General features: G+C 34.4%; 1 protein-coding gene across 2 annotated transcripts in view; it reads left to right on the top strand.

The window, feature by feature from the left end:
- Positions 1–16,111, top strand: part of DMXL2 (Dmx like 2) — a 179,364-nt gene that overhangs the window by 60,368 nt on the left and 102,885 nt on the right. For both annotated transcript variants that reach the window (XR_002734719.2, XM_023227160.2), the window contains exons 7-9: positions 8,005–8,183; positions 9,640–9,823; positions 12,859–13,033. Coding sequence is in view for 1 of the 2 variants with exons in the window: in XM_023227160.2 (XP_023082928.2) it covers positions 8,005–8,183; positions 9,640–9,823; positions 12,859–13,033 (538 nt within the window). In the remaining variant the exon portion in view is untranslated. The remainder of the gene's footprint in view (positions 1–8,004; positions 8,184–9,639; positions 9,824–12,858; positions 13,034–16,111) is intronic.

A 16,111-nucleotide genomic window follows, 5' to 3' on the forward strand; every position in this document is an offset into this window, starting at 1 on the left:
CTGCCTCCTGGGTTCAAGCAGTTCTTGTGCTTCAGCCTCCCTAGTAGCTGGGATTACAGGCATGTGCCACCACACCTGGCTAATTTTTGTAGTTTTAATAGAGACGGAGTTTCATCATCATGACCAGGCTGGTCTTGAACTCCTGGCCTCAAGTCATCTCCCCACCTTGGTCTCCCAAAGTGCTGGGATTATAGGTGTGAGCCACAGCGCCTGGCCTAGAGTGATCTTTTTAAAATGTTGTCAGATCTTATTACTCTTATTCTGTACAAAACTGTCAAAAGTTTTTCCATTTCAGTTACCAAAAGCCCAAGTCTTTGTGATGGTTTAGCCTGCTCCATGCTTATCAGGACTCTCATCACTGCTTCAGCCTTATCTCCTGCTAACTCTCACCCCGCACACTCCACTCCAGCTAGTTTGCCTCACTGTTGTTAAACTAGATTTCAAAAATAAAACACTGAAATTTTGATAAGCCAGTTCAATAATCTACAAATAATAAAACATAGTGTTTCTGGATAGAAATGTAGAGACGTGTGAAGAATTTTCTGTAATATTTGAGAAGCGTGGGTTTCTCATGAAGGGAACACTTACCAGAATCACAGGAAAAACAGTTTGAGAAATAATATAATTCATGTCTTTTTTTCCTTTTTTATTTTATTTTGCGTAATTCATGTTTTGATCTCTAAAACTAGGCAGTCACCTTTAAAACTTTGGATCTTTAAAAACAAATACCCCATTACTCCTAAAATTTGACTGAAAAAACTCACAGATTTGTCTTTTTTTTGGTTACTCATATTCCTTAGGATTACCACGTTAGTAAGTGATTAATAAAGCCAATAATTCCTTTGACTTAAGTCCATAATAGGTGAACCTATGGATGATTTAATATAGGACTAGTTCAGCGTGGTCAGAGAGCTGCTGGAGAGTCATACTGGAATCCAGCCTTATGATATTCCCAGTTAGTCATTGCTGATGTCATCTTGGTTATTGTACATACTGTGCATCATTTGGAGCATGTTTTCCTGTTGCCTCCTTTTAAGTATCATTAATGGTACTCTGATCATGGGCAGGTATTGTATACACTTAAGTTTTCCTTGACTCGTGTACTGTTAACCCTTGAACAACATGGCAGTTAGGTAATCCAACCCCCTGCCCCTGCACAGTCAAAAATCCTGTCTAACTTTTGAGTCTCCGGAAACTTAACTACTAATAGCCTACTGTTGACTGGAAGCTTTTCCAATAAAATAAACAGTAAATTAACACATTTTGTATATGTATTATATACTGTACTTTTTTTTTTTTAAACCCTGCATGTGGCATCCAATATATACTATACTCTTTTAAGGAAGAGAAGAAAAATGTTATTAAGAAAACCTTAAGGAAGAGAAAATAAATTAAGCCTTCATTAAGTGGATGTAGATGATCATAAGGTCTTCATCTTCATCATTTTCACATTTAGTAGGTGGGAGAGGAGGAAGAGAAGGGGTTGGTTTTGCTCTCTTGGGTGGCAGAGGCAGAAGAAAATTTATATGTAAGTGGACATGTGCAGTTCAAACCCATGTTGTTCAAGGATCAACTGTACTTTAACATATACATTGTCTGATTTTTTTTTATCATATAAACTTGTCAAAGAAAATGCATTTTAGAATTCTAGCAATCTACACTGGTAAGGCACATGAGAATCTTTTATAGTCATATTCATATCATGATAGACTTTATATATGTAAAATTGATAGTGCATTTTGGAGGAAAAATTGATTTGAAATTATATCTGAAATTAACAACCTTCATTCACATGTTTAGCAAATATTCTTTTGAACACCACCATATACCCTGAACTGTTGTCTGTGCTGGCAATCTTATGATGAAGATGACAGACAAGGCTTTTGTTCTTACAGGACTTAACTTCTGGTGAGGAAAAACAGAAAAAAAATCAAGTATTAACAAGTGCTTTCCAGAAAACTAAGACAGGATAATGTGGTAGTGTGACTGGGTGTCTATTAGAGTGGGTGATCTTTAGAGAAAGCTTTGCTGAGGGAATACCTTTAAACTGAGAATTGAATACTACGAAGGGGACAACTGAAGTTCAGGGGAAAGAGTGTTTTGGCCAAGGGAACAAACACCAAGTGCAAATGCTCTGAAATAGGAATTAGCAGGGCTTGTTAAAAACAATAGAAAGCTGGAGTGTAGTGGTTAGACCAAAGTTTGAGATGCATCTGAGTTAAGATATCAGATAGGATAAGAGAGTCAGGAGTTCTTTGGCAATTTGAATTCTTTATCCAAAGGTGGTATTTAAAGTTATGGGTCTGCATGAAATTAGGGAGAAAATGTGTGTTAGAGAAGAGAATGGGACTCAGGATCAAATCCCAGGATCCTCAAACACTAAGAAATGATGGAGAGGGGAGATGCCTACAAAGCATGCTGGGAAGGAGTAGCCACTAAAATAGAAGGAAAACCAGGAGAATGTGACATTAGAGAAGCCAAGAAAAAAAGTTCAAGGAGGGAATGTCAATTAATTTTGTCAAATGACCTAGAACATATGGGAGAACAGTTTGAACATCTGTAGATAGTAGAGGCCTAACTGCATAAATTAAAGCAAAGAAACTTTTATGGAATCATAAAGTTTTAATTAATGATCTTAGTGATCACAGAAGAAGCTAAGGTTTTTAAAAAGGGATGAAGTCCACATCTCTGCCCTCCACTGCCACTGCCTGTGTCAGCATCTTCGGGGCTGCAGACCTTTACAGTAGTCCCTTAAGTGATGTCCCGCAGATGTCCTCTCATCGGTCTGCCCGCAGGAGCCAGCCACCTGAACATGCCGTTTTCCTTTTCACCACCCTTTAATGACTCCTGTTGCTCCTAAAATGAAGATTATGATCTTTACCATGGCCTGTGAGCCTCTGCTGTATGATCTGACCCTTCTGTGCCTCTCCAGCTTCATTCCCACCTTAATGCCTACCACACTGATGTCCTTTCAAGGCCTTGAATATGCCAAGCTCTTTCCTGCTTCCAGGTCTTTTTATGTGCTGTTCTTTGTTTAGGGAATACCTAGAATACCCAGCCTTCCTGCTTCTTTGCCTGGTCATCTTTTATGTATCCTTCAACTCTCAGTTTAAATACCACTTCCTTAAGGAATCCTCTGATCTCCCAGGCAAGGTCAAATCTCCTAATTAAATACTTTCCTGGTGCCCTCTGCTGCTTTCTTATAGTGCTTATCACAACTGTAATTAAAACAGTAATTTATATCCTTACTTAATATTGCCTTCCTTTCTAGAGAATAAGCTCTGTGGGATGAGGAAATATATTTTATTATTTCCGTGTCTTCCTCTGCCCCAGCTATATCCCCAGCCATTCACACAGTAGCTTCGTTCAATAAATACTTGTTGTTTGAGTGAATTTTGTAACTGTTTCATAGTTGTACAGGCAGTTTATGGCACATCATCATTATCTATTAGTATGTTGAGGACTGATTTTGTTTTTAATCCTGAGAATGGTTGGAAAACCATTGAGTTTGCTTAGAGTGAAATTTGGCTCTTTAATAAATCTGTTTCTGGACATAATCAAATGTATAATAATTGGTTCTTATGAAACATATTAAAATATATGTAATTAGATTGAATTAAGAATAGTAGCTTGATACAAACTACAGGATGCCTACCCTTCCCTGAAAGAGACATATGGACTGTCAAAATGTCCACAGAAATTTTATTTTCTAGATGAGTGTTTTTTCCATTGTGTTAGTCACGTCTCCCTAAGCTGTTTATATTCAGTTATCCTAAGAGTTAAGTGTTTCATAATTCTTATGGAAAGATAAGAATGCTTTTCTGGTGAGGATCCTGTGGAGGTTGAGCAGATGTGTCTTGAATTAAAAAAACTATTTTCTCACATTTTTGAGAATATACTGCATCTGATTAAGATTATCCTGATAAAAAGAACAGAAAGTAACTTTGGAATGTTGGGCAGTTTTTTTTTTTGGTACAATTTGTTTTGCTTCTGTTAATAAAGCCAAATTTGAGTTGATAAAACAGATGGTCACTGTGTGGATCTCCCACTAGAAGGCATTTTCCACCGCCTCTGCTACACATGACAGGATTTTATTTCAGTTGTTGTGAGACTCAAATTCAATTACTTCCAGGATTTTTAATATTACAGTTCATTGAGGACTTTGGCTGGTAAGATCTATTTTTTATAAATGTGGTAAATTAAATTTTTCTTAGGCTTAAGAGTATTTTAAATTTCTATCTGAGCTTAAAATAAAACCTTACTTACTAAAGAGCCTTTTTTCCCCGCACAAAACATACCTGATTAAATCTTTAGTTCAAGAATTGGTTTTCTCTGATTTGCTTACTAGGAGATGTTTGCTGAAATATTATTTGTTTATGTTCAAAACGTTTGTATTGGAACACTTTAAAAAATGACACTTGGTTATTTTGTAAAATTTGCAAATAATTTAAAGTATCCTGTTTTCAAAAAATGGAATATATCTTTTCTTCTTTTGAGTTATTTTGTGCAGTATGGTGAATATAGTTAGTAATAGAATATTGTATATTTTAAAATCGCTAAGAGTAAATTTCAAGTCTTCTCACCATAAAAAATGTTAAGTATTTGAGGTGATGGATATGTTAATTAGCTTGACGTAATTATTGTGTTATATTTGTGAATTATAACATCACTTCGTACTCTGTAAATTTATACAATTATAAGTTGTCAATTTATAATTAAAAATGCAGCATTTTCTTTGAGAGAAGATTATGCCTTTGAGTGAAAAACTGGGTTTTTCAAGGGCTAGGATGAGAAGATTTCTTAAGGGAAGGGTTGTCCCTTGTATGCTGATTTTGCTGAGGGTTGTAATCATAAAGGGATGCTGGATTTTGTCAAGTGCTTTTTCTGCATCTGTTGAGATGATGATCATGTGATTTTGTTTCTAATTCTGTTTTTGTGGTGTATCGTATGTATTGACTTGTGAATGTTAAACTATCTCTGCAACCCTTGTATGAAACTTACTTGATCATGGTAGATAATCTTTTTGATATGCTGTTGGATTCGGTTAGCTAGTATTTTGTTAAAGATTTTTGCATCTATATTCATCAGGGATATTGGTCTGTGGTTTCCTTTTTTTTTTGTCATACCCTTTCCTGAAGTTTCTGCACAGTAAATGAAACAGCAGAGTAAACAGACAATCCACAGAGTGGGAGAAAAATCTTCACAATCTATACATCTGACAAAGGACTAATATCCAGAATCTATAAGGAACTCAAACAAATTAGCAAGAAAAAACCAAACAATCCCATCAGAAAATGGACTGAAGACATCAATAGACAATTCTGCAAGGAAAATATACAAATGACCAACAAACATATGAAAAAATGCTCAGCATCACTAATGATCAGGGAAATGCAAACCAAAACTGCAATGCGATACCACCTTACTCCTGCAAGAATGGCCATAACCAAAAAACCAAAAAATAATAGATGTTGGTGAGGATGTGATATAAAGGGAACACTTTTACACTGATGTTAGGAATGTAAACTAGTACAACCACTATGGAAAACAGTGTGGAAATTCCTTAAAGAACAAAAGTAGAACTACCATTTGATCCAGCTGTCCACTACTGGGTATCTATCCAGAGGAAAAGAAGTCATTATATGAAACAGATACTTCCACACGCATGTTTATAGTGGCACAATTTGCAGCTGCAAAAATATAGAACCAGCCCAAATGCCCATCAGTCAATGAGTGGATAAAGAAATTGTGATACACACACACACACACACACACACACACACACACACACACACACCGTGGAATGCTATTTAGCCATAAAAAGGAATGCAATAATGACATTCGCAGCAACCTGGATGGAATTGGAGACCATTATTCTAAGTGAAGTCACTCAGGAATGGAGAACTAAACATCGTATATTCTCACTCATAAGTGGGAGCTAAGCTATGAGGATGCAGAGGCATAAGAATGATACAGTGGACTTTGGGGACTAGGGAGGAAGGGTGGGAGGAGGGTGAGGGATAAAAGACTATAAATTGGGTACAATGTATACTGCTTGGGCGATGGGTGCACCAAAATCCCACAAATCACCACTAAAGAACTTATTCATGTAACCAAACACTACCTGTTCCCCCAAAACCTATGGAAATTAAATAAATAAATAACACAAAAACACTAAACAAAAGTGAACTTAAAAAAAACAAGCTAGGAGTTTCCCCCGTGCACTCAGGTAACTACTACTCTCCCGTTTTGATATGTTGTACTTTCATTTTCATTCATATTTTCAACATATTTAAAAATTTCCCCTGTAATTTTGAAGGTTTTAGTTTTCAAATATATGGGAATTTTCTAGATATCTTTCTGTTATCAGTGATTAATTTTGTTGTGATTTTACAGTTGTAGACAATAACAGATGAAAGAGGGACTGCTTCATTTGAGGGGGAGGGGGAGCTTGGTGGGAGTGGGAGAAGGGCTAGAGTATCACCTGCTCGTGGGGCTCTTTGTATTTCCATTGTGACTTTTGAGGGGCTCTCAGGTACCTCTAGAATTTCTGTGTTGCATAGTCTGAAACCACTGCATAGAATGTGCTATAAATTTGATTATGTGAAAATGATGCTATGCTGAAGAAGACACTTGGAGGAAAGCAACTAGTATATTGTGGCTAGTTGCTGTCTGAGGGCAAGCACTTAAAAGATTTGCTGTATAATTAAAATATCCAAAAAAATGAGACATTAATGGAAATGTATGTTTCATTATGCAGCATAAATTGAGAATGAGTACCAAGATGGAAAAAACAGAATTGTCTGTCTAGTCCAGATGAAAATATTTGGACCAATGCATACTTTTCAGGAATACGTAATTTCAAAATTTCTCAGAGGTTATATTTTTGCATAAGTGATAACATTTATTTCCCTTTAATGCAGTTTTTATTATTGATTATAAAGCACTATAAAGGATAGTTTGTTAAAATACAATTATTTAGCCTTTAAATTGTTAGAACTAAGTAAAATGATTAAGTCAGTGCCTATTGTTATACTTGTAAATATTTTAAGTGGACATAGAGGTGACAGCTACCTGCGTGCTTTCTCATCACTTAGAGTAGGGATCGCAGAACTGTGGTCCAAGAGCTGAGAAAGTTTTTTTTTTTTACCTTTTTAAAGGGTTGTAAGGAAAGAAGAAGAGTCTGCGTCATAGACATGTGTAGCCCACAAAGCCTAACTTACTTACCATCTGGCCCTTTGCAGAAAAGTTTGCTGACTCCTGATTTAGAGCAAGAAACAATTCATATTCGTGAGGTGAAGGGTGAAGGGTTTCACTGTGATAGACTACTTCAAAAAGGAAGGAATAGGGCCGGGCGCGGTGGCTCAAGCCTGTAATCCCAGCACTTTGGGAGGCCGAGACGGGCGGATCACGAGGTCAGGAGATCGAGACCATCCTGGCTAACACGGTGAAACCCCGTCTCTACTAAAATACAAAAAATTAGCCGGGCGTGTTGGCGGGCGCCTGTAGTCCCAGCTACTCGGGAGGCTGAGGCAGGAGAATGGCATGAACCCGGGAGGCAGAGCTTGCAGTGAGCTGAGATCAGGCCACTGCACTCCAGCCTGGGCGACAGAGCGAGACTCCGTCTCAAAAAAAAAAGGAAGGAATAACAATTACTGAAAAGATAGCATAAGTCTTTCTAATTCTTTCTTAACTAACTTATCCAAGGGGCTGGCCTCAGAATCTTTTCTCTGCACTGAGCAATTTGTGTCTAAATGGGGAAATTTGGCATCACTCTGCATTTGAAAAACACTATCACACAGAAAAGATTGATAATGAATAGGTTCATTTATTTTTCAAGAATAGTATTCTTTAATAAACATAATTTTAAGATAAGTTTTGTGTTATGTATAAGTCACTTTTTAGTTTTCAGATATAGCTTAATTTTTAAAACTTCTTCAAACCACTTACATTTTGAATTGTGTATGTACAAATTAATTTTATATTGACCTATATATTTTTCAGGATGATTGTCTTTTGAAAGTGTGGTATCCTATGACTGGTTGGAAGTCTTCAATTATACCTCAGGATCATCATGAAGTGAAAAGGAGACAGTCCTCTACTCAATTTTCCTTTGTTTACTTGGCACATCCCCGAGCTGTGACAGGTTTTTCATGGCGTAAAACTAGCAAGTATATGCCCAGGTTAGATGAATGAATCATACAACTTTAGTTTTTATCCTTTTATGTTTATAAAAATAATGAAAGTAAAGTCCTTTTAGTTTATTTACATGGTGGCAATTAATAGCATAGGCTGTGGCATCAAGCTGCCTGAAATTAAATCCCGTTAGCTTCATGAGTTTTTGACTAAATTTCTTAAGCTGTCTATGCCTCAGTTTTTCTCTGTAGAATGAGGGTCGTAATAGTACCTACTTCAGAGAGTTGTTGTGAAACTAAAAGTGTAGTTTGTGGGTGGGAAGTGCTTAGTACAGGCCTTTGCACATACTTTGTGTCCAGGCAATGAAATTGTTAGTAGTAGCTGTGGTACTAGCAGATCCTAGCAAGAAAATGTTTGCAAATAACAGGAAAACACACACTGAAGGGAAATATATCAGTATAAAACTGTCAATTATATATATGGTGTTAAAGCATATAATGTAGTCTGAAGAAAGTGGCCAGGTTGTACTTTTTTTTTTTTTTTTTTAAATCTGAGGGCTGTCAACAGAAGTTTCTCAAAGAATTTTTTATTATACATTTTTTCCTCATCATTGTGGCATCTCTTAAAGGTATTTAGAAGATTAAATAAACTGCAAAACAGCTTATACAAATGATTATTTTATACAGGTCTAAGAAAGCTGTTGGGCACTCAGAAGCTTGCTTAGAAATCTAGTTTGTTCTTGAGGGAGGGTTATTTCACCTACTAAATATATCTGAGGATTGTTTATGCCTGATAGGAAATATAGCACACATTGTAGAGATGCTCAGTAAATGATAACATGGGAAATTTATATACTTTTTGAATCTAAATAAAAAGTCTATTCTACTTAAGTCATCTGCATCTATTTGCAGAATACTTTTGACTTAGATTCTATGTGAGCATTTTTTTAAAGGGAGAATTTTTTTTTGTTTCTTTGTAACCAAGAGGTAAGTTACTTTCGTTGCTCCATGCCATGCCATTTTTGCTTATTTTAACCTAATGGAAATGGATTTATAGTTTGAAATGATACTCTCCTTACAGTTTTATGATGAAGATAATTATTTATTTTTAACTGGGTTGTAGGAAGGATGATGTAAAATGAAACTACTGCCATAAGCCAGATAGTTTAATTACATTTAATGATCTTTTATTATGGTCATTCTGTAATTTGCAATGATTAGGTTTTCTTTTGCTGTTTAGTTTGTGTATTTTGTTTAGGAGATACTAATAATCCTCTAGAACCTGAATGTATAATCTAGCAGTAATTTCTAGTTCTTTTTTCAAAACAATTTCCCGGTTCTTATGATGTTCACAGTGATACTATATATAATTTCAAGCTCTTTGATTCCTTTTTTCCATTGTGTTTTGCACAAATGTTAACTTTATGCATGAAGAACCAAAATATTAATTAATTGATGGGATTGATATTCACATTACCCTTTATTTATTTCTCTTTGTTGTTAGGGGTTCTGTCTGTAATGTGTTATTAACTTCATGTCATGATGGTGTGTGCCGGCTCTGGGCAGAAACTTTATTACCAGAAGACTGTCTTTTGGGTGAGCAGATTTGTGAGACTACCACTTCCAGCATTGCCAGCAACCTTTCTCATGCTGGAAGACACAAAGACAGAATACAGCATGCTCTTGAGGTATTATATTATTTAAAATGGTAAATGAATTTTGACAATGTGAGCCTGGTGGAAATTTATAAACTAATATGCAGATGGCACACATGGTACATGTAATGAGTGAAATTAACAGCAATAAACTCTCATTTATGCTTGTAAGACTACTTATTTATTCCACTAAGAAGCCAAATGCAGAAATTAATGATCTCAGACATGTTGTATAGGTAAATATTATTAAAAAATGTTTAAAAATTGATATTTTATGCTCAAGTTCTAGATAATATTATTTTAATTCTTTTGCATGTCACATGTGAAAATCTGTAGTAGTAAGTATTAGTAAAATATGTAAAGGTCCTTGAAATTAGTTGTAATTAAAAATATTTTGCTTTTGTTTCATAAAGATTAAAATTTTATTGTTCTAGTTAAAAATGACTATTTTGTTCCTTAAGAATAAAGATGTTTATTAAGATATTAGACACAACTGAACTTCTTTGGAGTTTCCATGATTGAATATTTTGAAAATGAAATAATTTTTCTAATTTTTAAATACAGTATGAAATAAAAGTGCTTTATAAGAAATTAGATTATAACATATAGCACAAATGATTGTGTCCCATATGATTAGGTAATACAATGAGATATATGCATTATTTAAAATTATCAGAAATGTATTATAGTAAACTTAGTTTACTATTTTTCTTGTGACTTTTATATTCAAATAATGTATGCTAGAATTGGATTAAGAAAAGGAGAAGAAATAATGGAATTTATAATTCAACTATTCTAGTCATGTGAAAATGTGTATCTTTCTTTATAAGATTGAGATCATATGCAGTAATATTTTATAACTTTTTATACTTAATTTGTTACACTCTATATTATTGACTATACTTGTACTTTATATATTTACATTAACAGTTTAAAGCCTGCATAGTCAAAGTGGCTTTGCCATTTTACCAAGCAGAAATATTGTACAACTTTGACAGGTTAAGGATGTGGTCCTTAAAAGTTATATATGAAGCAGCCCTCCTCAGATATTGTCTATATTAGGCCATTCTTGCACTGCTATGAAGCAATGTCTGAAACTGGGTGATTTATAATGAAAAGAGGTTTAATTGCCTCTTGGTTCTATAGGAAGCATGGCACCAGAATCTGGCTGGCTTCTAGGGGAGGCCACAGGGAGCTTTTACCCATGGCAGAAGTTGAAGCAGGAGCCAGCACATCACATGGTATAAAAGCAGGAGCAAGAAAGAGTTGGGGGGAGGTGCTGACTTTTAAATGATCATTCACTCGCTGTTGCAAAGACAATACCAACACCAAGCCATGAAGGATCCGCCTCATGATGCAAACATCTCCCACCAGGCTGTACCTCCAGCAATGGGGATTACAATTCAACATGAGATTTAGGCAGGGTCAAGTATCCAAACTATATCACTGCCTATGATTGGGCGCTATTTGTACATTTTTTTCAGTATTTAAAATGTAAGTGAAATTAAAAGCAGACATCAAAACAGTTATCTTTTATTTTGATACTGATATTTAGTAGGACAGAGTACTTAATTTTTAACTAGATATTTATGATCATTTACTTATACTTATGTAACGTATTTTATCTTCAAATTATATATGAGCCTTTGGAAACTAAGGGCTTTTAGACATCTTTGTATCCTCCATAGTACCTGATATATTGCTTTTCAAGTGTTTGTTAAATTGAATTATTGCCATGTAAAATAGAACAGAAATATGAGTAAATATGTAACCAGTGATTTGACAAGTTTTTACTGTCTTTTAGTAATATTATTAATTAATATGTTAAGATATTTTTAAAAAAAGGCATTAAGTGTCTGACTTACAAGTCACTTTGCTTTCTGACATCCTATCCTTTCCTATGGAACTCCTAACTGTTAGGTCTATATAATTGTATATATTCTTAAGTTATATTTTTTGTTTCTAGGAGAAAATAGCCAGTATTAGATCAGTCTTGTCAGTCTAATTTAAAATAATGGTAAATGTCAAAGATCCAGTGAAAATAATTTGATACGCAGTTTGGACCAGGGGGTCTCTAATGTCCATCTTAACCCTGTTATCAAAGCAATAAGCAACTCTGTAGTGGGAGACCAGAGGTGGGGGACATACCATTGACCTGATACTATTTTCCATAGGTAAAATGAGAAGGGCTGTAGAAATTGAGAGGATATACCAAATATGTTACTTTAATGAAGAAAGAATTGATAACATTTTATACTTTATTTAATTGAATGTGGAGAACAAAGGAAAAGAATAGAAAGTTATTATGAAACATGGTCTTGGGAGTGGGTTAAGTTACAGAATAAGGAATTACTGCGAGGTGGGGCCGTGACATGGAGAAAAAAGATAATGCCAAGGATGACATGGCCCCATGTCTAAAATAGTCCACATGATCACACATGCTAATGAAGAATTTTAATCATATAGATTTATCTCAATTTAAACAAATCCAATTTGCAAATTGTTTAAAACAATTTAAACAAATTAAAGGTCAACACTTTAATGAGGTCTTTCCTTGTCTACTCCTATCTGGGTGGGTTCCCCTTGTTATTCTGTATTTTCATACCCTGTTTTTTTCTTTATAATTGATATCATGAATTTGATTATTTAGCTGGCTGTTTAATTTTGAGTGAGAGGCAATATTGGGGAGGCAATATTCTTCCTGGTAGGAAGACTCAGGAATTTTTTTTTTTTTTACTCTTATGACTAGAAAATTCTGTCTCAGTACTAGGATATCCTGAAAAAAAAAAATCTTTGGACCTTCTAATATTAACAGGAATTTTTATTCATGTTTTGTAGATAACACGAATATGTATTTTTGCACACTACTTTTTGCCTTGAACTAAAAGTTTACAAGAACTGTAGAGAATACATCCAAAATAGTTCTACTGTAATTTAAAAAGTTCCCTTTAAAATGATCAGGTTTTTATGGAGAAAAAAATCTGAAACCTCTTAATAATTAAGAGTATTTTGGTTGGCATTTGTTAGACCTTCAAGAGTTGGGCTCAGCAGCTATGTTTCTATTTTAGACAATACACCATTTGAAAAATTTAAGGAAAGGACAGAGGAGGTCATCTGTTCTTGTAACTCACGCTGAATTAATGCCAGACCAGACAGCAATGCATGAAGTTCAAAGACACATTTCCCACCATGCAAATGCCCTCTGTCATTTTCATATTGCAGCAAGCATCAACCCTGCCACAGGTAAAGGATAAAGTTTTATTTCCCATAAATATGTTGAAGTCAGGTAAATAAATAGAAAAGTGGAACTACTTTTATAACCTGTTTTTTATTTTATTATTTCATGTTGCCTTTAAAATACTTAATTGGAATAGAGATATAATATAAAGTACCATTTTTTGAATTGGGACTATGTGATTCTCAGGGTATTAACTTCAGTAACTATTTCTGAGCATCTTTGTCTAGTCTATAACAAGGTTTCCCAGTAAATTAGAGCTTTAACTGAACCTGATGTCACAAGTGGTGGCAGCCTGGTAAATTAGTATAATTTCCCTCACTTCACAGTTTAAATCTTCCCAACTCTTCTTTATAACCTCCTCTAAATACATTTTTTACAAAGCTTTTCTTATATCTCAGCATATCTTGTTTTCTACCCTTGTAGACTTTCTTGTCCTATACTAAGGAAGTTGTTTTCTTGTCCTTAGTATAACTTTTCCTTCTAACTTGAATATTTTCTTTTCCCTTTTTCCCCTATGTGACTGAGAAGTATTTCGAGGCAGGTTCTTTGTTGGCACACATATTTGTGAGCTTCTATTTTAAAGGCAATATGTTTTCCTTCTACATGGAAATGTATGAGAAAGGCTATAAATTTTATATTACATTGCTCAGAACTATATAAAGTTTTATATAAAATTATCGTTGTATGTTATTGAACTGGAGGTCTGTTGCTTCAGAGTGAAGGGGCTTTTAGTTTTAAATGTTTCTGTATGTAAATACAGTATTTAGTAAATAGAATTCTAAAAGGGTGATCTTCAGTGGTGACTCTAGATATGTGCTGTTTTATAGAGTAGCCACTAGCCCCGTATTAGCTGTTTGAGGACTTGAAATGTGGCTGGTCCAAACTGAGATATGCTGTAAAATACACACTGGAGTTCCAAGACTTAGTATAAAAAATAATGAAAACTATTTCATTAATAATTTTATTTCATATTGATTACTTGTTGAAATACTCTTTTGTATATGTTGAGTCAAATAAAGTATATCATTAAAATATTACCTGTTTCATTTTACCTTCTGAAACATGGCTACTGAAATACTAAAATTTGCTTAACATGTCTTGCATTTTTGGTCTGCATTATATTTCTATTGGACAGTGCTTTGCCATCTGATTAAATGTTATTTTGTTTATATTATCCGTTCTGATCTAATATCTTAATTGTATTCTAAGAATGTCTTTATACATTAACTTGTTTTCAAAATGTTTATAGTTTTAGATTTTTATGAATTTTTAACCTTTTTAAAAGGACCTTTTCTTGAATTACTGTGATACAAATTTAACTTCAAAACAAAATGCAACTCGTGATAGCCTGCAGTAAATTCAATACATTTTAGAAACTTTGGCTTTTTAACTGTGTGCACTATCCTAATTAGATAGAATAGGATCACAGAGGATGAGCATTCTGTCACATCATTTGAGCCTAAGGACTGGATATGTTCTTGCAGCCACTGGGCCCTGGTCTGCCCCAGCTTCTTTACTAACCGTCACTAATTTTATTCATGCTCATCCTAACTTACCTACATATTATTTTAAAAACAATTTTCTTAAAAATGTTTAACATCATGCATTTTTGGTTACTACATGTAAATATAACATTTAAGTTGACCAAATAGATTACTAAATGCAAATAATTTTATATTGTTAGGACTTGTCCTGTTCACCTTTTTTTCAAAAAATTTTCTGAAACTACAAGAAAGTTGAAAAAATAGTACAGCAAATATCCATATACCACTTACCCAGATTTACCACATATTAACATCTTGTCATTTATTCTTTTGTTCTCCCCTCTCTGCCTGTATAGATATGTCTTTGCTGCCTCCTCCCTTATTTTTGGCAGAACCATTTGAAAGTAAAGTTGTTGATCACATTACCCTTCACCTCCTAAATATTTAAGAATATATCTTTTAGCAAAAAGGGAATTTGCTTCCATAACTGTAATACTGTTATTGCATGTGAGGAACACGGATAAAATAATATCATGTAATATATAGTTCATATGCAAATATAGATTCCTGTCTTAAATGCAGATTATTTTCTTTCAATTCCTCCAATCTAGAACAGTCCCTCTCTCAACTGTCAAAAAAAAAATCTGTCAGTCTCAAAAAGTTGTCTCTCAGTTTTCTTTCAAAATGTCTCACAGTCTGAATATTTGTTCATAAGAGTTAGGTTTAACACTTTGAGCAAGATTACTACATAGTCACATAGGTGATGTAGTGTTTTATAGGATTGCTAATTCACAAATCCTATTTTATATGATTTATTTCATTTTTATCACAAAACCAGAATGGTCATCCAGGAACTGGAAAGAAAGAACAATTTAAAGCATTATTTAGCATTCATATTTATTGTCCATGCATTTTATCTTTAGATTTTCACTTCTTTTTGCAAAGGACAATTTTTCCGTCTGTTGAATGAATTATTTATAATATGGATTGAAATTAAGGAGATGAAGTTTTTGATTTACACCATGTTTTGGGCGGAGGGGGACAGGGTCTCACTCTGTTACCCGGGCTAGAGTGCAGCCTTGACCTCTTGGGCTCAAGCAATCCTACCACTTCAGCCTCCTGAGTAGCTGGGACCACAGGTGTGTGCCACCACTCCTGGCTCATTTTTGTATTTTTTGTAGAGACACTGTCTCTCTGTTTCCCAGGCTGGTCCCAAACTCCTAAGTTCAAGCGATCCTCCCGCCTTGGCCTCCAAAAATGCTGGGATTACAGACATAAGCCACCACCCTGGCCAATTTATACTGTCTTACATGAACTCATCAACTTCATAAATTTCAGTTACCTCAAATGGAGAAATTCTCTCTTACTTAGAATTTTGCCTGCCTTCTTGTGTTTTTTCTTCATGTTATTTCCCGACAGGTTTTTAGTAAAGTTCCAAACACTGAGAAAGGTTGGAAGAATAGTACAGTGAATACTTCTATATTCTTCACTTTGATTCAACAGTTGTTTTTTTTTTTTTTTTTTTTATTATACTTTAAGTTCTAGGGTACATGTGCATAACGTGCAGGTTACATATGTATACATGTGCCATGTTGGTGT

This window comes from Piliocolobus tephrosceles, chromosome 6 (assembly GCF_002776525.5).
Source record: "Piliocolobus tephrosceles isolate RC106 chromosome 6, ASM277652v3, whole genome shotgun sequence".
In the NCBI taxonomy this organism is placed as follows: Eukaryota; Metazoa; Chordata; class Mammalia; order Primates; family Cercopithecidae; genus Piliocolobus; species Piliocolobus tephrosceles.